The 23,175-nt window shown below is 44.0% G+C and overlaps 1 protein-coding gene across 1 annotated transcript in view; it reads left to right on the top strand.

Moving 5' to 3' along the window:
- The window catches only part of LOC129715746 (equilibrative nucleobase transporter 1-like), a 74,763-nt gene that overhangs the window by 46,148 nt on the left and 5,440 nt on the right, over positions 1-23,175 (top strand). The window contains exons 9-10 of the mRNA XM_055665602.1: positions 9,623-9,808; positions 18,563-18,857. Of these exons, the coding sequence (XP_055521577.1) occupies positions 9,623-9,808; positions 18,563-18,857 (481 nt within the window). The remainder of the gene's footprint in view (positions 1-9,622; positions 9,809-18,562; positions 18,858-23,175) is intronic.

Raw genomic sequence — 23,175 nt, forward strand, 5'->3', positions numbered from 1 at the left:
CTAAAATATTACCAATCACGCACCCAGTGTTACAGGCTTTCAATTGTTTAGACAGATCATCAATATATAGATTAAAAAGGACTGAATTGATAGAATTGAGTGAACCTTTTATTAATGTCCTTGGGTAGAGTTAATAGTTCCCCATTCTCTGATTTGATTTTAATAATAGTATTTTCCTTTTCTTGCGTCTTCAATTGTCGCGCTAGATGTTTATGTGGTTTATCGCCAAAATCAAACTGACTTTTGTAATCTGAAATAATCTTATTACTCTTGCCGATAGTATTCGATTAAGTTTAAATTTCAATAATATAATCTTATTATGTTTATCTATAGTTGGGTCTTTTGCATTATCTAATTCTAATAGTTTAATTTCCTTTTCTAACGTCCATTGTTCTGTCGTATTATTTTTATTTTGAAAACTTTGATATGAAATTATAACTCCACGGATGAATGCCTTGAAAGTTTCCCATAATAAAGATGGTGAAATACCTGGTGTCTCGTTTGTCTAAAAAAAAATTAATTTGTTGTTTTAAATACTCGTAACCTTGTGGGTTATTAGCTATTTGTGTATTAAATCTCCAAAAAGATTTTATACCTGGCATTCCCTCAAGTTTTAAAGTAAATGTTAACAAATGTGATCAGAAATAATACTACTATGATATTTAGGATTAATCGTGTATGGGATTAATTTTGTATCCACTAAAAATTAATAAATTCTTGAGTAGGTTTTGTGTACCGATGAGTAGAACGAGTATTCCCTTCCATTTGGATGAACTATTCTCCATACATCTGTTATATTAGTGATTTTTATATATGTGTTTAAAAATTCACTAGTCTTGGATTTGACGCTGCCCTTCCTTAGTTTTATTGATTTGTCTAAATACGAATTTATAACACAGTTAAAGTCCCCCCCTAATATTGCATTTTGGTAATTATACTCATCTATTATATCCGTAATTTTCTTTAAAAATTGGGGGTTATCAAAATTTGGAGTATAGATATTTATCAGAGTCAATGGTGTAGAGTAGATTTGTCCCACCACTATAGTGTACCTTCCTTCTTTATCAGATATAATATTCTTTAATATAAATGGTATACCTTTCCAAATAATAATAGCCGTTCCTCTAGCTTTAGAAGTAAATGACGAGTGATAAGTTTGACCTATCCAGTTTGCCCTCAGTCTCATCTGTGTTTGTGGTTTCATACGAGTTTCTTGCAGAAAAGCTATGTCCACATTTAAAGATTTTAACTGGGCCAGAATCTTGTCCCTCTTAATTGGGTCATTCGCACCCCTAATATTTCAACTACAGAATATGATTCCTCCATTCATTTTTTTCCTATTGTTTTGCATTTTTAATTGGTTTTGGTGATTTTGATTCATGTGGTGCAGTTAAATACCTCAGGATTTTGGGTGTGGGGAGATCGTCCCATGTTTCTGACGTTATTTTACATCTCCGTCTATTGAACCTCGATGAGAAAAAAAGAAAAGTGTATTGAAAGATAGAGAAGAAAAAAAGAAAAATTATTGAGTGAACCACATAAAAGTGAATTTAAAAAAAAGTGACTTTAAGGTATCAAAAAGGTGATACCTTAAATTCGAGATGCCATCTATGATGGCCAAAAATTGATTGACCTCCGTAGTTGGAGTTATACATTGGGCTCAGCCCCCTAGATAAGATGTCATAGACGACTACATACCGTTTCCTCTTAATATATCAAAAAAATCATTAAAAACAAATTTAAAAAAAATTATACAGTCAGGCCGAATAGAACAAAAGAAGTTTCATCACTAGAGAGTTATCAGCCTCTGTACTATTTCAAATATTCTCTTATGTACCCAGGCTTTAAACCTTCTATAATGCTTACTCAGTATCATAGAGCCATGGAATCATAAAACATAGGAACAGGCCTTGTCCTTGTACCCAGGGTTGTTCATCTTTTCCTTAATTACCAGCCTGTTTCAAGGGTTAAATTTCTTTATCTTATGTACAACCATCTTCCAGCCCAAACCTCTGGAACTTTTCCAAATCATTAATGCCTCATTCTTTCCCACAGGCTTATATAATATTCTTATACCCATTTTCATTAATTGTTATGTATTGGTATACATCCTCAATTATATTTTGTTTCCTTTCAGCTATATTAAAATTATTTAACTGTTAGTAATAACCATCTGACCCTCTATAGGCCCCTTATCCCCAAACTCCATAACGTTAGTTAGTCATATTAGTATAATAGCCTAAACGACGATTAGTAGTACCTGTATAAAGTTTATGTGGTTAGTTAATTCTTTACGTTAAGTATATACTGTATTAATTAAAACTTTTCTTAAGTCCATAGTTTCCTTTGAGTTTTTTTCGAATCTTATCTCTTTACTTCAACATGTCTGCTTTACCCATTTGTTTCTCTTCAACTTTTCTGTTCAAGGTGAAACCAGGGCTCTGTCGTTGAAAACACATTCCTGACAGATAAGCCTGTCTGGTTAAGTGTCTAGAGCAGTTCCGCCATCTTAATTACAGCACAGCCTTCCATTGAAAAGTTTAATCATCGTCCTTCTCTTTTCTTTTCTCTATTTTCTTTACAATATCTTGTGCGTGATTAAATGCCCGATCAGGATCCGTGAAGGAGCGTTGAGTAGAGTTGTATGTAATCTTCATCTTCGCTGGATAAACTACCCCGTATCTCACATTGGGTTGCCCTTGCAGGATATTACTTGCTCTTTTAAACTGATTCCTTTTCTCCAATATTTTGCGTGGGTAGTCCCTGTAGAATCTAACAGTCTCTCCATCGAATGTCAGCCTCTCACCGTGCGGTATCATCTTCAGGAGTTTTTCCAGGGTTGAAATGTCTTAAGAATTTCGCGCCTTGGGGGAGCATTTGTTTCTCTTCGGAAGCGACCTACCTGATGTGCCACATCAATCCTCGGGTTTTCCTTCAGCTTAGACATCTTTGAGTATTTTAGTGACAAGCTCGGTCATTTGAATCCCATACTCTTGTCCCTCCTTTACTCCTATAATCCTTAAATTCTGTCTCCTTGATCTAGCTTCCAAATTTTGACATTTATCAGTCAATTTATTCAATTGCTCCCGATTATCACCTTGTTCTTTTTTCAAGATCGATATTTCCTGAGCCATCTCACGCATTTCAACCATCATCTCTTCTGTCAACTTGTCAGAATGTTTCATCTCTTCAATCAGCTCATCAAATTTCTTATTATAATCATTTTCCAATCTCGCAAATTCTTGTGTTGTCCTCTGGTCCAAGTCTATGAATTGCTGCTTCAAAGAGGCATACAGTTCCTTTAATTCATCACAAGCAGTATCAATTTTCTTAGACAAGCTAACCTCCAGTTTGGAGAGATTGTTCGCCAGCGTAGTATTCATACTAGCAAGCATTTTGGAGAATTCCTTAGTGAGATCTTTGGTAAGATCTCTAGTAAGATTAGACCTTACAATTTGTTCCCACTGCTTCATCTCTTTCTCCTTTTCTTTTGTCTCTCTTGTAGCCATTTCAGATATTGCTTGTTGAGGATCAAACTCTTCTTCTGAGCTTTCAGTTGTTATTTGAAGAGCTTCCAAGTCTTCTTCAAGCTGGAGTCTGATAGTAGATTTATTGGGTCCCCGTAAGTGTTTTCCTTTTCTCATCCAAAGGTCTTGTTAAAACTCAGATTTTCTCAACGCTTTCTGATGACGTCACTCCCGCGACCCCAAGCAGCCCCGTTGAGTGTTTTTAAAATCGGTCCTGACTTTAAAAACGGCTTTTTACGCGATTTTGGTGATTTTAGCGTGAGCTGAGCTCAATGCTGCGCCTTCACCACTTCATGGTGCCACCGGAAGTCCTGTCATTTGGTTTTAAACACACAGAGACTAGAAGTCAATATGGACTGCAGTGACCGGGGTTTTATACCAGTCTCTACTGTCTTCTGGCCATGTACTTCTGTTGTGATTCCTTACCAAATAACATCCCAAGACTCTTACTTCAGTACCAGCTCAGCCTGGGACCTCTGAAGGTTGAGTCGGCAACATTTGGTGCTCGAGATAGAACCGCTGCTTACATTACTGGGGCATCACGTCGATGATTGACCCTTCCTGTCACTGGGACAGTGAATAAGCCTTATGCAAGGTTCCCGCTCCAGGCTCTTACATAGAAACATAGAACATAGGTGCAGGAGTAGGCCATTCGGCCCTTCGAGCCTCCACCGCCATGCAATATGATCATGGCTGATCATCCAACTCAGTATCCTGTACCTGCCTTCTCTCCATACCCCCTGATCCCTTTAGCTACAAGGGCCACATCTAACTTCCTCTTAAATATAGCCAATGAACTGGCCTCAACTACCTTCTGTGGCAGAGAGTTCCAGAGATTCACCACTCTCTGTGTGAAATTTTTTTTTCTCATCTCGGTCCTAAAGGATTTCCCCTCTATCCTTAAGCTGTGACCCCTTGTCCTGGACTTCCCCAACATCGGGAATAATCTTCCTGCATCTAGCCTGTCCAACCCCTTAAGAATTTTGTAAGTTTCTATAAGATCCCCCCTCAATCTCCTAATTCTAGCGAGTACAAGCCGAGTCTATCCAGTCTTCCCATTAGTGCTTCACGGTTGAAAGTTCAGAGCAATTCCAATTCGAAAACTCTCTGTGCATCACTCAGTAATCTGCCGCCACCCGTATTCAGCAAAGAAATGCAGACAACATTGCGCTCTGACCCGCAATCTTTGACCGGTCTAGCATCTATTTCATATACAGGTGCCCATTCAAATCCACAATCACTTCAGTTTCACAATCAGAAATCACACCCATATCTCAATCAGTTTCCAACCTATATGCTAATCTTCACCCAACCCGTACACCAATATTCACCCTGACCCGTACACCAATCCTCAATCAGACTCGTGTTACAATCCAAACACCGACTCTTATCCCAAACCTCACCACAATCCTCAAACAAGCCTGTGGCCCAGTCCTCACCCACACCCGCGTGCCATTCCTCCCTAGACACGCATATCAATCTTCTCCCAGACAGGCATCAAAATCTTCCCCTAAACCAGCATCGCAAAACTCACACTAACACATAAGGAAATATGACCAGGCACCTATTCCTAATCAGCGCAAGATATATTTTGTAATTCACACTCTCAAAGTAGTTGTTATGTACTTGGATGCTTGGAACAGACTTGAATAAGGCTGGGACACAGGAGTAATCTTACAAGCTTCTTTACTGCAGGACCCCACCTTGAGTCTCCCCGTGCACATGCGTACTTGCACAAGACAGCACAAGACACTAATTACCTATGCTAATTATCCCATACCTAACACTCCTCCCCCTTTAACTTGGAGGCAGGTAATACCATTTCTATTACATACACCGCACTCCTCCCCTTTTAAGTCCATTTTACCTGTACGGTATATGCTCTTTTCCTACCCATCATTAAATAACACTGTTGCACAATGGTATTATACTTAAACCAAATACATTAACCCTTGCTTTATGAGTTATCATTTTCTGGTTCATGTATTTGTTTTGTTTTCCTCTTTGTAGGTGGGATCATGGCTGCAAGTTTCCATTTTCTAGCAGCTTCCTCTGCTGTTCAGTTTCCCTTCTCTGATTATTTAACTGCTCTTGTTGTTTCATGAGATTCTGCAATGCATAATCCTTTGTCCATTGCTCAGTGAAGGAGGCTCCATGCTGGACTATACTGAAGTGTCCTAATTGTAATCGGTCCTGCATACTTTTTTCTTGACCGACCAGCCTCTCTTCTTTAGACTTTTCTATTAGCAGCTTTCTACTCATTGTCACACATTTATTCAATCTTTCCTTGCATCGTTCAAGCCTTTCTGTTGTTCATCTACTCGTCTTCTTAAGTCACCTTTCTGGTTCTTTATCAAGAAGTAGGATCTATATTGTCTTTGCAATGCAACACTGGCTTTCCTATATCGTTTAAGCTTTTTGTATAGTTTAAGCTTTTTCTGTAGTTCATCTAGTCCACTTAAGTCACATCTCTGGTTCTTCATCAAGTAAGATCTGTATTGTTTTTTCACTACAACACTGGCTTTGATTTGTGCTCTGCTTAGTTTTCTTGCTTCATAAGCACGGTAGTGAGACTGCACTACAATTGTTGTATCTTTCCATTTGAGGAAGTCTTTCCTATATCGTTTAAGCCTTTTGTATCATTTCAGCCTTTTCTGTTGTGCCTTTATTTGTCTTTTTAAGTCTTTCCTATACCAACTCCTACGGCGTACTTACTGCACTTTTACAGTAGCTCTCTTTTGCTTAACCCACTGCCTAACCACCATACTCTTGTAGGCAGTCTGAATGGTAATAGTTGCATCCCTCATTGACTGATATTGCACAAGCTTGGAATGCCCTATTTTGCATGCTTTGTACCATCTCTGGATCGAAATGACAGCTTGACGCACAGCTTTGTAGTGTACCCGTAATCGGTAACCACGGTATGCTGCGTGCAGAGTGACTACAGCCACCTTTTGCATCAAGAAATGCTTTCTTGTAATGCACATTCTTATGAATGACTTAATACAGCGTGCTGCCTTGATTTTCTCAACCAATACTCTGGCTTTGATCCCGCGGTATAAGGCCTGAATACAAACTACTGCTTTTCTCAAACTATTATAATGTCTCACTTGGACATTTCTTATCTGGCAAGCTCTGTATCGTTGCTGTACCGCAATGGCAGACCAGCGTAGTTTCTTAAAATACTGACGCTGTTTATGCATCTGATTATAAGTCTATGACCTTGGCAGATTTGTGCATGCACCGCAATTGCTTTCGAACAAGCATTCCTCGGTAGGCTGCCTGAAGTTGTACAACACTGCTGCGTACCTTCATGTAAGTTTTGCGATCACTTACCATTTGAAGGTGTGCCCTATAATGGGTTTGCACTATTATAGCTGCCCTTCTCATTGCCTTGTATTGACGGTATACTCTATGCATTCTAAATGCTGCTTGTATTACCGTTGCTGCCTTCAGTTTGTTCTGGATCTTTTTCCGTACCTTCATACCCCTGAATGCAGCTTGAATAGCTAGGGTTGCTCTTTGGATGGCAATTTCCCTTTGCCTTTGACTCCTTTTCCTTTGCCTTTTCCCTTCGACCTTTTCCCTCTGCACTTGACCTTCGTCACTTGGCACTTGACTTGTATCCCTTTGCACTTGACCTTGGTCCTTTTGCACTTGACCTTGGTCCTTTTGCACTTGACCTGGGTCCTTTTGCACTTGACCTTTGTCCTTTGAGGGAACCCCTGCCATCTTTAGTTCAGGCTCCTTGCCTCTGGATGCCCTTGGAGGTTTTGGCGAGAAAATGAGCGATTAATACCTCCTTACACTCCTCGTACATTTTATCCATGGGCGCTGCTGGCAGCAGTAACGTACGGAAGGTGTGATAATTCTCTCTTCCTAAGCCTAATATGAACTATGCTCTCTTCTTCTCCTCTGTTGTGATATCATTAGAAATGAACAAAGCCTCCAAGACTTCAGTCCATTTCTCAAAATTGTACCCAGATTCTAACTGGGGCCAGTTTCCTATCCTTTGAAAAGCCATGCTACCTCTTGCTAATAAGGTGCACTATTCAGGTGCTCCTGTACAGACAGAACACCGATTACCTCAAGATAATAAAACACATATCTCCTGTACAGCCAAAACACTGATTTCTGCCCTGGACTTAATCCTTTTACATTCTAAGATATTATCTAGCTCACTGTCTATTACTTAATCTTATAATAATAGATTTATACTATTAACCCACATTTACTGTTAATAGCAACTAGAACATTTTGAACCTATTCTTCCTATGCACACATTTACTATTCATAATAGTCCAATGCATTACACATCCAACAGTCCTGCTTCTACTGTGACAATGCATTACATTCACAGAGAGATTTTATTGTGAAGGATTTCACTGCTTGCAGCCTGTGGACTCTGTTGCATCCTCGACCTCCACTGCTGCTTTAGCTGGCTCCCCCCCGGGCTTCCCTTAAACACCGCTGGCCACTCCGGACCTCCGATACTGCTGCTGGCTCAGCTGTTGCTGTTGCCTCCGCTGGCTCTCGCTGACTCCACCGGCTGGCTGTTGCTGCTTTGCTGGCCTGCTTGCCTGCTGACCTTCCTCTCCACCACTGCTCCGCCGACTTGCCTGCCCGCTGTCTTCACAGCCCACCTGGCTGCTAATGGACCTGCTGCATGGCTCGTTGCTGGCTCCCGTGGCCACCCTGCGGAAGGTGAAGGTGAGTCGCTGCTTGTTTCTACTGCTGGTCCACGCTGCTCCAAGCGTCGGGACTGTGCCTCTCAGCTTTCTCGACCCTCGGCCGTCCCTTGCGACCGGGCTTTCACAGCTCTCGGCTTCTCTCCGCTTTTCTCGCCTGTCCGCTTTTGTGCTCACGGTCGGGCTGACTGTGTTCCCGACCGGGCTTTCTTTACTTTCTCCCCCCCACCGGGCTGACTGTTAGGCTGAAGACTCAGCCTCTGTCGGTGGCTCTCTGGACCTGTCCGTGGCCCACACGGTACAAGGCCCTCACCCAACGTTGGTGGCTGCTACTGGGGCTGGCCGTGGTCTACACAGTCCTCTTTTGTCGGTGGCTTTTCCAGATCTGTCCGTGGCCTTCACGGTACTAGGCCCTCACCCGACGTCTGTGGCTGCTGCTTGGGCTTGGCTGTGGGCTGCACAGCCCTGGATACATTACAGGTAAGCTGACACTGTGCTCGGTGACCCTTACTGCCCTGCTTGTTTTCCTAGCTCTTCCCTGAGCTATTGCTTACCATTCCTACCTTTTTTCTTTTTGGTGCCAATTCAAAACCATTTGGCTTGGTGCTGTTCCACTTTGTTTCCAAATACTACTATTTTTAAACTTGTTTTCGATTCTTCTTGCTGGCCTTGTTCTTATCTTTGTTCTTTTATCCTCGTCGCCAATTGTTGTGTATTTGGATGCTTGGAACAGACTTGAATAAGGCTCGGACACGGGAGTAATCTTACAAGCTTCTTTACTGCAGGACGCCACCTTGAGTCTCCCCGTGCACATGCGTACTTGCACAAGACATCACAAGACACTAATTACCTATGCTAATTATCCCATACCTAACAGTAGTGTTCAATTCGACGTATTCTATTGTATCTTGTTCCACCGGGTGGCACCGTCAGCGATGGCATCCTCGCCAACGGTCTGTCTGTCTTTTCATCTTCTTTGTTATTTTTAGTGTGTTTTTAAAAAGTATGTGTTAATGTTCTCTGGTTTGTTTTATTAATTTCTTTCCTTGCGGAAGATACGATTTTTTCCGGATCATATCTCTGGTCACTCTGCGGCCTAACATCATGGTGATGGCAGCCTCGAGACTGACTTTGAGCCCCACCGCGGGGCCGTGGACTTACTGTCGGAGCCTGTATTTTGTGTGTTTTGTTACTTTTTATTGTTAAGACAGTATGGCAAATCAAATTCCTCGTATGTTGCAAAACATATATGGCTGATAAAGTATGATTATGATTATTATGATTATGATTAATATAGTTGTGATTTTTGTCTCTTCCCGTCTCCCTTCCCTGTGTTTAAATTCTCAGTGCTACCCAATGTCTGTCTGTCTGGTTAACTATCTCCACATCTAATTTACTCTCTGACAGTGAGCAAATTTACGAATGCTTTTGCCATCACCCAGTTGTGCTCCATTTTGAGCGCCCCATGGAACGGGCTGATCCTGGACCGACACAAACTGAGAGCTCGGCCGTTAGAATCAGGCACAGGTAATCCATGGAGTGCCGATGGTCTCCTCAGATTCATACTGATATCTGGCACCCACTGCACCCACCGCCTTTCCTTCTAGATTTTGCAATGACTGCTCAGATCGGAATACCATCTCCAGTCTCACTATTTCTCTCCCTTTTTCACCTCGTTCATTGCTCTTCTTTCACTCAATCGCTCTGTGCCTCTTCCCTGTATTCCCCTCTCTATCCCTCTCTTTCTCACTCTTTCTCCCTTTTCCACTCTCTATCTTCACTCATCCCACACCCTCTATCCTTTCCCCTCCCTCCCCTTTTCTTCCCCTACTATTTATTCCCTGTTTTTCCTAGTCACCTCCCTTTCTGCTTGCTCTCTTTCTACCTATGTTCTTCCTTTCTGCTTGTGTATTCACCCGCCTTCACCCACTTCTTAATTTTTCCCTTTCCTCTCTAATTCAGAATCTGACCTTAATACTCATCCACATTCGCAACCTCGTCATCAGCTGGATCCGTACCCCAAAGTTCACCCAGACCTGTGGACCAGCCCTCACCCGTTCCGGTCTCCCTTTCCTCACTAGGCACACATACCAATAGACAATAGTAGGCCATTCGGCCCTTCGAGCCAGCATCACCATTCAATGTGATCATGGATGATCATCCACAATCAGTACCCCGTTCCTGCTTTCTCCCCTGACTCTGCTATCTTTAAGAGCCCTAACTAGTTCTCTCTTGAAAGTTTCCAAAGAACCGGCCTCCACCGAGGCAGAGAATTCCACACTCACAACTCTCTGGGAGAAAAAGTGTTCCCTTATCTCCGTTCGAAATGGCTTACCCATTATTTTTAAACTGTGGCCCCTGGTTCAGGACTCCCCCAACATCGGGAACATGTTTCCTGCCTCTAGCGTGTCGTAACCTTTAATAATCTCACATGTTTCAATAAGATCCCCTCTCATCCTTCTAAATTCCAGAGCATTCAAGCCCAGCCGCTCCATCCTCTCAGCATATGACAGTCCTGCCATCCCAGGAATTAACCTTGTGAACCTGCGCTGCACCCCTCAATAGCAAGAATGTCCTTCCTCAAACTTGGAGACCAAAACTGCACACTATACTCCAGGTGTGGTCTCACACGGGCTCTGTACAACTGCAGAAGGACCTCTTTGCTCGTATACTCAACTCTTCTTGTTATGACGGCCAACATGCCATTCGCTTTCTTCACTGCTTACTGTACCTGCATGCTTACTTTCATTGACTGATGAACAAGGACCCCCAGTTCCCATTGTACTTCCCCTTTTCGCGACTTGAGACCATTTTGATAATAATCTGCCTTCTAGTTTCTGCTACCAAAGTGGATAACCTCACATTTATCCGAATTTCACCCCGACCTGTATTACAGTCTCCACCTATTCCAGCACCCCAACCCTCACAGAAACTCAAAACAAAATACAATCGTACCATTCTCCCTAATCACAGCAAACCACAATTAACATTTCACACGCAAAGTCGCATCCAATTTGGTATGTTTTGGTGTATCTAGTATCAACACGCCCCCCCACCCCCCTCCCCCACCGCAATTGATTTACTAAAGATGCCAACTGAGATCACATCCAAATCGTTTACACATACAACAGACAACAATGGACCCAGCAAGGATATCTGACCACAGCCTCGAATCAGAAACAAAACAAGCATCCACTATGACTGGTTAATCTCACCAGACAGCTTTTACTGTGTGGTGATTCAAGCCTTTTACCGCCTGTGAACTAACTTTCCGGACAAAACCTACACTACTCACATTTTACTGAATACACATTCACACCAACGTCCTACTACTCACCCACAAATTGTACTGGCCAATTACTCCTTGGGTGCGAGGGTGAGGACAGCAGCAGAGTTTCCTTGGAAAATCTGTGCAGTCATTGCAAGAAGTTTTAACAGTGCACCAAATTGTTTGACCGAGAATGCTTTAACTGCGCTGAAAAGAGAGAAATATATGAGTCTGACGCTCATTTGTCTCATGGGCCTGTCCCACTTAGGCGACTTTTGAGCGGACTGCCGGCGACTGTCAAGTTGTCGGCAGTCGCTTGAAAAAACCGGGAACTGGAACAGAGTGGAACATACACAAACACATCGCAAAGGCGGGTGCCTGGGCAAGCGGGGGAGCTTTGTCTAAAAAATTCCCACGGTGCAAAGCCAAAGTGATACAGACACACACCGCAATGAACAGGAAGGTTGGCGCTATAATTAAAGGGCCTGTCCCACCAGCATGCAATTGCATGCGTCTCGTCTAGCGCGACCAACCGTGGGTCGCAATGAGGTCCTAGTGGGTTGCCAGGAAGCTGAAGGTTCTCAGAGGCTCTCGTAGGTTGGAGCCGGTGCTGACTCGCGGGGCCGGTCCCACTTCGATCGGCGGAGGCGTATAGAGTTGTGCGGGGCTGGTCCCAACATCGCGTGGGGCTCCAAAAATCTTGCACTGTCCAAAAATTCCGCGTGCCAACGGCCTGTCGACCCGCAGGCGCATTGAGGGCGTACGCAGCATCTTGACGGTGTATGCAGCTTCTTCATGTCGTACGCCTAGGGCGTGGCGTTGCACAGTGACGTGATGACGTCAACGTCCAATGCCGTGCGACGTCCAAATTCAGTCGGCCCGCCTCCTGCCCAGCTGATTGGGGAGTCTGACATAAATTACGTCACGCACGAACTTTGCGCATACCGAACTCCACTTCCATTTGGTCGCGCTAGACGCATGCAATCGCATGCTGGTGGGACAGGCCCTTAAGCACAGTGTATGGTAAGTCCTTTAAAAGAGGGGGGAGAAGGAGTAGAAATAACTTTTAAGAAGGCAGAGATACACGGCTGTGAAGTTCGGCGGACATTTCGAAGACCGGTTGGTTCCTTGGTTCAGAAAACTACTTACCTTTTTTTCCCCCAATGAGCCAGTGAAATTCATTGGTCAGCATCGGCTCCAACCTACGAGAGCCTCTGAGAACCTTCAGCTTCCTGGCAACCCACTAGGACCTCATTGCGACCCACCGACGGCTCGACAATTCTCGCTAATTTCCATGGCGACTTCATTTTATTCGCCGCTAATTTTTCAACATGTTGAAAAATTCTTGGCGACCATAATGAGGCCGCAACTTATAACCATATGACAATTACAGCACGGAAACAGGCCACCTCGGCCCTTCTACTCCATGCCGAACACTTATTCTCCCCTATTGCCTCAGACCATAACCCTCCATTCCTTTCCCGTCCATATACCTATCCAATTTATTTTTAAATGATAAAATCGAACCTCCCTCCACCACTTCCACTGGAAGCTCATTCCACACAGCTACCACACTCTGAGTAAAGACGTTCCCCCTCATGTTACCCCTAAACTTCAGTCCCTTAATTCTCAAATCATGTCCTCTTGTTTGAATCTTCCCTACTCTCAATGGAAAAAGCTTATCCACGTCAACTCTGTCTATCCCTCTCATAATTTTAAAGACCTCTATCAAGTCTCCCCTTAACCTTCTGCGCTCCAAAGAATATTGACCTAACCTGTTCAACATTTCTCTGTAACTGAGTTGCTGAAACCCAGGCAACATTCTAGTAAATCTCCCCTGTACTCTCTCTATTTTGTTGACATCTTTCCTATAATTTGGCGACCAAAATTGTACACCATACTCCAGAATTGGCCTCACCAATGCCTTGTACAATTTTAACATTACATCCCAACTTTGATATTCAATGCTCTGATTTATAAAGGCCAGCACACGAAAAGTTTTCTTTACCACCCTATCTACATGAGATTCCGCCTTCAGGGAACTATGCACAGTTATTCTGTTCAACTGCATTCCTCAATTTGCTACCATTTACCATGTACGTCCTATTTTGATTTGTCCTGCCAAGATGTAGCACCTCACACTTATCAGCTTTAAATTCCATCTGCCATCTTTCAGCCCACTTTTCCAAATGACCTAAATCTCTCTGTAGACTTTGAAAATCTACTTCATTATCCACAACACCACAACACCACCTATCTTAATATCATCTGCATACTCACTAATCCAATTTACTACACCATCATCCAGATCATTGATGTATATGACAAGCAACAGTGGACCCAACACAGATCCTTGAGGCACCCCACTAGTCGCCGGCCTCCAACCTGACAAACAGCCATCCACCATTACTCTCTGGCATCTCACATTCAGCCACTGTTGAATCCTTCTTGCTACTCCACCATTAATACCCAACAATTGAACCTTCTTAACCAACCTTCCATGTGGAACCTTGTCAAAGGCCTTACTGAAGTCCATATAGACAACATCCGCAGCTTTACGGCTTCAGAACATTCTGGAGGGGGAGGGTGAACAGCCTGTTGTCGTGCACATTGGCATCAACTATATAGGTTAAAAAAAAGGGATGAGGTCCTCCAAGGTGAATTTAGGGAGCTAGGAGATAAACTTAAAAGTAGGACCTCAAAGATAATAATCTCTGGATTACTACCAGTGCCACGGGCTAGTCAGAGTAGAAATAGGAGGATATTGCAGATGAATACGTGGCTTGACAAATGGTGCAAGGTGGAGGGATTCAAATTTCTAGTGCAGTGGAACCAATTCTGGGGGATGTGGGACCTGTACAAACACCTGGGTTGGAATGGAACCAATGTCCTTGGGGGAGTGTTTGCTAGTGCTGTCGGGGAGGATTTAAACTAATGTGGCAGGGGGATGGGTGCAAGAGCAGAGAGGCAGAGGGGTGTAAAATGAGAGTAGAAGCGTGAAAAATGGCAGGCAGAAAAACCAGGGCAAAAATCAAAAAGGGCCACTTTTCAACATAATTGTATAAGGGGTAAGAGTGTTGTGAAAACAATCCTGAAGGCTTTGTATCTTAATGGAAGGAGCATTCATAGGAGCGTTGCTGGTTAGAGAGGAGATTAACGCAATAGAAAAGAAGGACATTAGCTTGAAGGATGTGGAATCGATATGGGTAGAGCTGCGAAACACTAAGGGGCAGAAAACGCTAGTGGGAGTTATGTATAGACCACCTAACAGTAGTAGTGGAGTTGGGGATGGCATCAAACAGGAAATTAGAAATGCATGCAACAAAAGTAAAACAATTATAATGGGCGACTTCAATCTACATATAGATTGGGTGAATCAAATTGGCAGGGGTGCTGAGGAAGAGGATTTCTTGGAATGTATGCGGGATAGTTTTCTAAACCAACATGTAGAGGAACCAACGAGAGATCAGGCTATTCTAGACTGGGTATTGAGTAATGAGGAAGGGTTAGTTAGCAGTCTTGTTGTGCGTGGCCCCTAGGGCAAGAGTGACCATAATATGGTTGAGTTCTTCATTAGGATGGAGAGTGACATTGTTAATTCAGAAACAAGGGTCCTGAACTTAAAGAAAGGTGACTTTGAGGGTATGATACTTGAATTGGCCAAGATAGACTGGCAAATGATTCTTAAAGGGTTGACGGTGGATACGCAATGGAACGCATTTAAAAACTGCATGGATGAACTACAACAATTGTTCATCCCAGTTTGGCAAAATAATAAATCAGGGAAGGTAATGCATCCGTGGATAACAAGGGAAATCAGGGATAGTATCAAAACAAAAGATGAAGCGTACACATTAGCCAGAAAAAGCAGCCTACCAGAGGACTGGGAGAAATTCAGAGTCCAGCAGAGGAGGACAAAGGGCTTAATTAGGAAAAGGAAAATAGATTATGAAAGAAAACTGGCAGGGAACATAAAAACTTCCATCTGCCATCTTTCAGCCCATTCTTCCAAATGGCCTAAATCTCTCTGTAGACTTTGTAAATCTACTTCATTATCCACTTCATAAGAAATCTACTTCATTATCTGTATACTTACTAATCCAATTTACCACACCATCATCCAGATCATTGATGTACATGACAAACAACAGTGGACCCAACACAGATCCCTGAGGCACCCCACTAATCGCCTGCCTCCAACTTGACAAACAGCCATCCACCATTACTCTCTGGCGTCTCCCATTCAGCCACTGTTGAATCCATCTTGCTACTCCTGCATTTATACCCAACAATTGAACCTTCTTAACCAACCTTCCATGAGGAAACTTGTCAAAGGCCTTACTAAAGTCCATATAGACAACATCCACTGCTTTACCCTCATCAATTTCCCGAGTAACTTCTTCAAAAAATTCAAGAAGATTAGTCAAACATGACCTTCCAGCCACAAATCCATGTTGACTATTCCTAATCAGACCCTGTTTATCCAGATGCTTATATATATTATATCTAAGTATCTTTTCCATTAATTTGCCCACCACTGAAGTCAAACTAACAGGTGTATAATTGCTAGATTTACTCTTAGAACCCTTTTTAAACAATGGAACCACATGCGCAGTATGCCAATCTTCGGGCACTATTCCCGTTTCTAATGACATTTGAAATATTTCTGTCATAGCCCCTGCTATTTCTACACTAACTTCCCTCAATGTCCTAGGGAATATCCTGGACCTGGAGACTTATCCATTTTTATATTTTTCAAAAGTGTCAGTACTTTTTTTTAAAATCTCATAGTATCCATAGCTACTCTACTTGGTTCCCTTACCTCACGCAATTCAATATCCTTCTCCTTGTTGAATACCAAAGAAAAGAAATTGTTCAATATCTCCCCCATCTCTTTTGGCTCTGCAGATAGCTGTCCACTCTGTCTCTCTAATGGACCAATTTTATCCCTCGTTATCCTTTTGCTATTAATGTAGCTGTAGAAACACTTTGGATTTACTTTCACCTTACTTGCCAAAGCAACCTCATATCTTTTAGCTTTTCTAATTTCTTTCTTAGGATTCTTTTTACATTCTTTATACTCCTCAAGCACCTCATTTACTTCATGCTGCCTATAAGTATTGTAGAGCTCTCTCTTTTTCCGAACCGTGTCCAATTTCCCTGGAAAACCATGGCTCTTTCCAATTTTTACTATTTCATTTCAACCGAACAGGGACATAAAGATTCTGTACTCTTAAAATTTCACCTTTAAATGTCCTCCATTTCTCTTCCACATCTTTCCCATAAAAAAAAGTCCCAGTTCACTCCTTTTAAATCATCTCGCATCTCATCAAAGTTAGCCTTTCTCCAATCAAAAATCTCAACCCTAGGTCCAGTTCTGACCCTCTCCATAATTATATTGAAACTAATGGTATTGTGATCACTGGACCCGAAGTGCTTCGCAACGCATACCTCCGCCACCCGACCTGTCTCGTTTCCTAACAGGAGGTCCAGCACTGCCCCTTCTCTAGTAGGTACCTCCATGTATTGCTGCAAAAAATTATCCTGCACACATTTTACAAACTCCAAACCATCCAGCCCATTTACAGAATGTGTTTCCCAGTCTATGTGTGGAAAATTGAAATCTCCCACAATCACTACCTTGTGCTTACTACTAATGGGGTCCTTTTCAGAATGGCAGGCAGTGACGAGTGGGGTACCGCAAGGCTCAGTACTGGGACCCCAGCTATTTACAATATATATTAATGATCTGGATGAGGGAATTGAATGCAACATCTCCAAGTTAGCGGATGACACGAAGCTGGGGGGCAGTGTTAGCTGTGAGGAAGATGCTAGGAGGCTGCAAGGTGACTTGGATAGGTTGGGTGAGTGGGCAAATGCATGGCAGATGCAGTATAATGTGGATAAATGTGAGGTTATCCACTTTGATGGCAAAAACAGGAAAGTAGACTGTTATCTGAATGGTGGCCGATTAGGAAAAGGGGAGATGCAACGAGACGTGGGTTTCATGGTACACCAGTCATTGAAAGTAGGAATGCTGGTGCAGCAGGCAGTGAAGAAAGCAAATGGTATGTTAGCATTCATAGCAAAAGGATTTGAGTATAAGAGCAGGGAGGTTCTACTGCAGTTGTACAGAGTCTTGGTGAGACCACACCTGGAGTATTGCGTACAGTTTTGGTCTCCTAATCTGACGAAAGACATTCTTGCCATAGAGGGAGTACAGAGAAGGTTCACCAGACTGATTCCTGGGATGGCAGGACTTTCATATGAAGAAAGACTGGATAGACTCGGCTGGTACACGCTAGAATTTAGAAGATTGAGGGGGGATCTTATGGAAACTTACAAAATTCTTAAGGGGTTGGACGGGCTAGATGCAGGAAGATTGTTCCCGATGTTGGGGAAGTCCAGAACAAGGGGTCACAGTTTAAGGATAAGGGGGAAATCTTTTAGGACCAAGATGAGAAAAAAAAAATTCACACAGAGAGTGGTGAATCTCTGGAATTCTCTGCCACAGAAGGTAGTTGAAGCCAGTTAATTGGCTATATTTAAGAGGGAGTTAGATGTGGCCCTTGTGGCTAAAGGGATCAGGGGGTATGGAGAGAAGGCAGGGATGGGATACTGAGTTGGATGATCAGCCATGATCATATCGAATGGCAGTGCAGGCTCGAAGGGCCGAATGGCCTACTCCTGCACCTATTTTCTATGTTTACCCTAATCAATTTCCCTAGTAACCTCTTCAAAAAATTCAAGAGGATTAGTCAAACATGACTTTCCAGGCACAAATCCATGTTCCTAATCAGACCCTGTTCATCCAGATGCTTGTTCCCAAAATGTGGGAACACCTCACAACCATGAAGACGACTCCCTGGCAACATATGGTGAACATGTGGCAACCGCAAAGTCTCCTGCAGTCGCCTAAGTGGTACAGTCCCATAAATAAAGCTGCTGGCATCCTAATATAGAGGAGGCCCTATCTACCCTTCCCCTTTGTAAAATTTGGCTTGTTCATTTGTTTTGACCAGATGAAGGGTGAAATACAGGCTGTTTCTCTCCCGGCGGATGCTGCCCGACCAGTTGAGTGTTCCCAACATTTCATCGTGTGGCTATGATGGCCCCTCTGTGTAGACAGCGTTTTGCTGGAGCCCCGACTAACAGATTGCTTGTGTATTCTTCCGTTTCAGACTGGGCTGCAGTCCAGAGGCTGGAAGACATTCAGTCATCGGTGCTCTCTCTCGCCATTACCGTCACGCTTTCCACGCTCTTCAGTATCTTCGCCGCCATTCCCGTGCTGAAAGTGCAGTACGTGACATTCGTCCTACTGGTGACCAATGCAACTTTCCTGTACGGAAGTGACGCAGCATTTCTCGCCATCGCGTAAGTCCATGTGCAGCCACACAGCACAGAGGTGGGCCCTACTGCTGATTGAATCTGTGCATCAAGTGTGCATTTACACAAATTAGATGGTGCAGAAACGATTCATAAGGATGTTGCCGGGACTGAATGGCTTTGGTTATAAGGAATCTGGAAAGATGGGACGGGTTCTCCCCAGAATAAAGGAAGTTGAGGGGAATAGCATCATGATGATGAAATCTCGAGTCTAAAAGATCAGATAGATTGCGACAGCCCTTAGAGAGAGAGTGTGACGTCTCAGAAAACAAAGCGGTCACCTCTGCGTGGAGATGGTCAAGGTCCAAAATTATTATTTCTCCTCTGCATTTACTGAGGAGAAAGACAGTAGGACAAGAAATTGGAGCAATCACTGGAAGTGTCTTGAGAGCAGTCAGGGTTACTGTCGAAGAAGTACTGTAGGTACTGTTGTGTTTGAAGCTAGACAAATCTCCAGGGCCTAATCTGATATATCGAAGGACATTGAGGAAAAGTAGAGAGGAAATTGCGGGAGCCCTAGTTGAAACCTACGAGTCATCCATAAATACAGGAGAGGTGCCGGAAGACTGGAGGGTGGCAAATGTTGTGCCTCTTTTCAAGAAGGGCTGCAGAGAAAATGCTGGGAACTGTAGGCCGGTGAGTTTAACATCTGTAATTGATAACCATATAACCATATAACAATTACAGCACGGAAACAGGCCATCTCGACCCTTCTAGTCCGTGCCGAACACATAATCTCCCCTAGTCCCATATACCTGCGCTCAGACCATAACCCTCCATTCCCTTCCCGTCCATATAACTATCCAATTTATTTTTAAATGATAAAAACGAACCTGCCTCCACCACCTTCACTGGAAGCTCATTCCACACAGCTACCACTCTCTGAGTAAAGAAGTTCCCCCTCATGTTACCCCTAAACGTCTGTCCCTTAATTCTCAAGTCATGTCCCCTTGTTTGAATCTTCCCTACTCTCAGTGGGAAAAGCTTTTCCACGTCAACTCTGTCTATCCCTCTCATCATTTTAAAAACCTCTATCAAGTCCCCCCCTTAACCTTCTGCGCTCCAAAGAATAAAGCCCTAACTTGTTCAACCTTTCTCTGTAACTTAGTTGCTGAAACCCAGGCAACATTCTAGTAAATTACTGGAGAGTATTCTGAGGGATAGGATATACAGGCATTTGGATGGGCAAGGGCTGATACGGGATAGTCAGCATGGTTTTGTACGTGGGAGGTCGTGTCTCACAAATCTGATTGGGGTTTTTTTTGAAGATGTGACCAAAAAGGTTGATGAGGCCAGAGCTGTCGATGTTGTGTACATGGACTTCAGTAAGGCATTCGACAATACGCAATAGGTGCAGGAGTAGGCCATTCAGCTCTTCGGGCCAGCACCACCATTCAATGTGATCATGGCTGATCATCCCCAATCAGTGCCCTGTTCCTGCCTTCTCCCCATATCCCCTGACTCTGCTTTTTTTAAGAGCCCCAAGGACATTTGAAATATCCCCTGGTTCTGTACTTTGCCAACATCGGGAACACGTTTCATGCGTCTAGTGTGTCCAAACCCTTTAACAATCTTATGTTTCAACGAGATATCCTCTCATCCTTCTAAACTCCAGAGTGTACAAACCCAACTGCTCCATTCTCTCAGCATATGACAGTCCCGCCATCCCGGGAATTAACCTTGTAAACCTACGCTGCACACCCTCAATAGCAAGAATGTCCTTCCTCAAATTAGGGGACCAAAACTGCACACAATACTCCAGGTATGGTCTCACTAGAGCTCTGTACTACTGCAGAAGGACTTCTTTGCTCCTATATTCGATTCCTCTTGTTATAAAGGCCAACATGCCATTCGCTTTCTTCACTGCCTGCTGTACCTGCATGCTTCCTTTCTTAGACTGATGTACAAGGGCCCCCAGATCCCGTTGTACTTCCCCTTTTCCCAATTTGACGCCATTTAGATAGTAATCTGCCTTCCTGTTTTTGTTACCAAAGTGGATAATCTCACATTTATCCGCATTAAACTTCATCTGCCTAAAAGGTGAGTCATTTTGCCCGGCTTGGCAACTTGGTTTATAACGAAGATACACAAAAAACTGAGACCGGGCTGTAGGCGAGACAGGCAGTTCAGCTGCATTTAGCGCTGGGGTGAGCTGAAATGACCATTCACAGAAGCGTCCGAAGCCTCGCGCGTGTGTCTGTGCACATGCATGCGCGGCGGCCAAGAAATCCTCTCTCTCTCTCTCTCTCTTTTCCCCCCCCCACTTCCCTTATTCTGATACCCCTCTTCTCCATCCCGCACTGATCGCCATTCCTGTCTCTATTCAGTCCTCACTGACATCCCTTGTGCTCCCCACTTCCCTTCCCCCCCGCCCCCCTCTCCCCCTCCCTCCCCCTCCCCCCCACTCCCCCCCCCCCTGTGCCTCCCCCCTCTTCCCCCCCCCCCCCCCCCTCCCCCTCCCCCTCTCCCTCCCCCCCTCCCTCCCCCCCCCCCTCCCTCCCCCCCTCCCTCCCCCCCCTCCCTCTCTCCCCCCCCCCCTCTCCCCCCCTCCCCCTCCCTCCCCCCCCCCCCCCCCCCCCCCTCCCCCCCCCCCCTCCCCCCTCCCCCCCCCCATCCCTCTCTCCCCCTCCCTCTCTCCCCCCTCCCCCCTTCCGCCTCTTCCCCCCTCCCCCATCTATTCATCCTGCACTGATCTCCCTAGCCACCTCGCATTGATTCTCCTGCCACTCCCCATCAATCCTACACTGGTCCCCCAATTCATCCTGTACTGACCCCCCTTCCCATCCATCCTGCACTGCTCACCCCTTCATCCTGCACTGCTCCCTCATCCACCCTGCACAGATCCCTCCCCCATTCAACCCCACTGACATCTCCCGCGCTCTCCCCTCATAATTTTACCTACTCCAACCAACACTCACTAATTCCCCTGCCTCAATCCATCCAATCCACACTGATTGCCTTCTCAATCCCCCCCGTCCCGCCCATCACCATCTATCCATCCTGCACTGATTCATACACCACCCCCCCCCTCTCCCCCCCCTCCCGACCCTGTTGTGCTGGAATGTCTTCAGAGCTAACATTGACTATGTTTGATAACGGAATGCAATCAAATATGTTTTAATTCCCAATGATATTTGTTTTAATCCATAAAGATGGATTAATTACATTTTGAACACGTGAAACATTAACCATATAACCATATAACAATTACAGCACGGAAACAGGCCATCTCGACCCTTCTAGTCCGTGCCGAACACGTATTCTCCCCTAGTCCCATACACCTGCGTTCAGACCATAACCCTCCATACCTTTCCCGTCCATATAACTATCCAATTTATTTTTAAATGATAAAAACGAACCTGCCTCCACCACCTTCACTGGAAGCTCATTCCACACAGCTATATACTTCTGCGCTCCAAAGAATAAAGCCCTAACTTGTTCAACCTTTCTCTGTAACTTAGTTGCTGAAACCCAGGCAACATTCTAGTAAATCTCCTGTGTACTCTCTCTATTTTGTTGACATCCTTCCTATAACTAGGCAACCAAAATTGTACACCATACTCCAAAATTGGCCTCACCAATGCCTTGTACAATTTTAACATTACATCCCAACTTCTATACTCAATGCTCTGATTTATAAAGGCCAGCACACCAAAAGCTTTCTTTACCACCCTATCTACATGAGATTCCACCTTCAGGGAGCTGTGCACAGTTATATCTGGATCCCTCTGTTCAACTGCATTCCTCAATTTGCTTCCATTTACCATGTACGTCCTATTTTGATTTGTCCTGCCAAGATGTAGCACCTCACACTTATCAGCATTAAACTCCATCTGCCATCTTTCAGCCCACTCTTCCTACTGGCATAAATCTCTCTTGTAGACTTTGAAAATCTACTTAATTATCCACAACATCACAAATCTTAGTATCATCTGCATACTTACTAATCCAATTTACCACACCATCATCCAGATCATTGATGTACATGACAAACAACAGTGGACCCAACACAGATCCCTGTGCCACCCCACTAGTCACTGGCCTCCAACCTGACAAACAGCCATCCACCATTACTCTCTGGCATCTCCCATTCAGCCACTGTTGAATCCATCTTGCTACTCCAGCATTAATACCCAACAATTGAACCTTCTTAACCAACCTTCCATGAGGAACCTTGTCAAAGACCTTACTGAAGTCCATATGTACAACATCCACTGCTTTACCCTCATCAATTACCCGAGTAACCTCTTCAAAAAATTCAAGAAGATTAGTCAAACATGACCTTCCAAGCACAAATCCATGTTGA

This window comes from Leucoraja erinacea, unplaced genomic scaffold (genome assembly GCF_028641065.1).
Source record: "Leucoraja erinacea ecotype New England unplaced genomic scaffold, Leri_hhj_1 Leri_136S, whole genome shotgun sequence".
NCBI lineage: Eukaryota > Metazoa > Chordata > Chondrichthyes > Rajiformes > Rajidae > Leucoraja > Leucoraja erinaceus.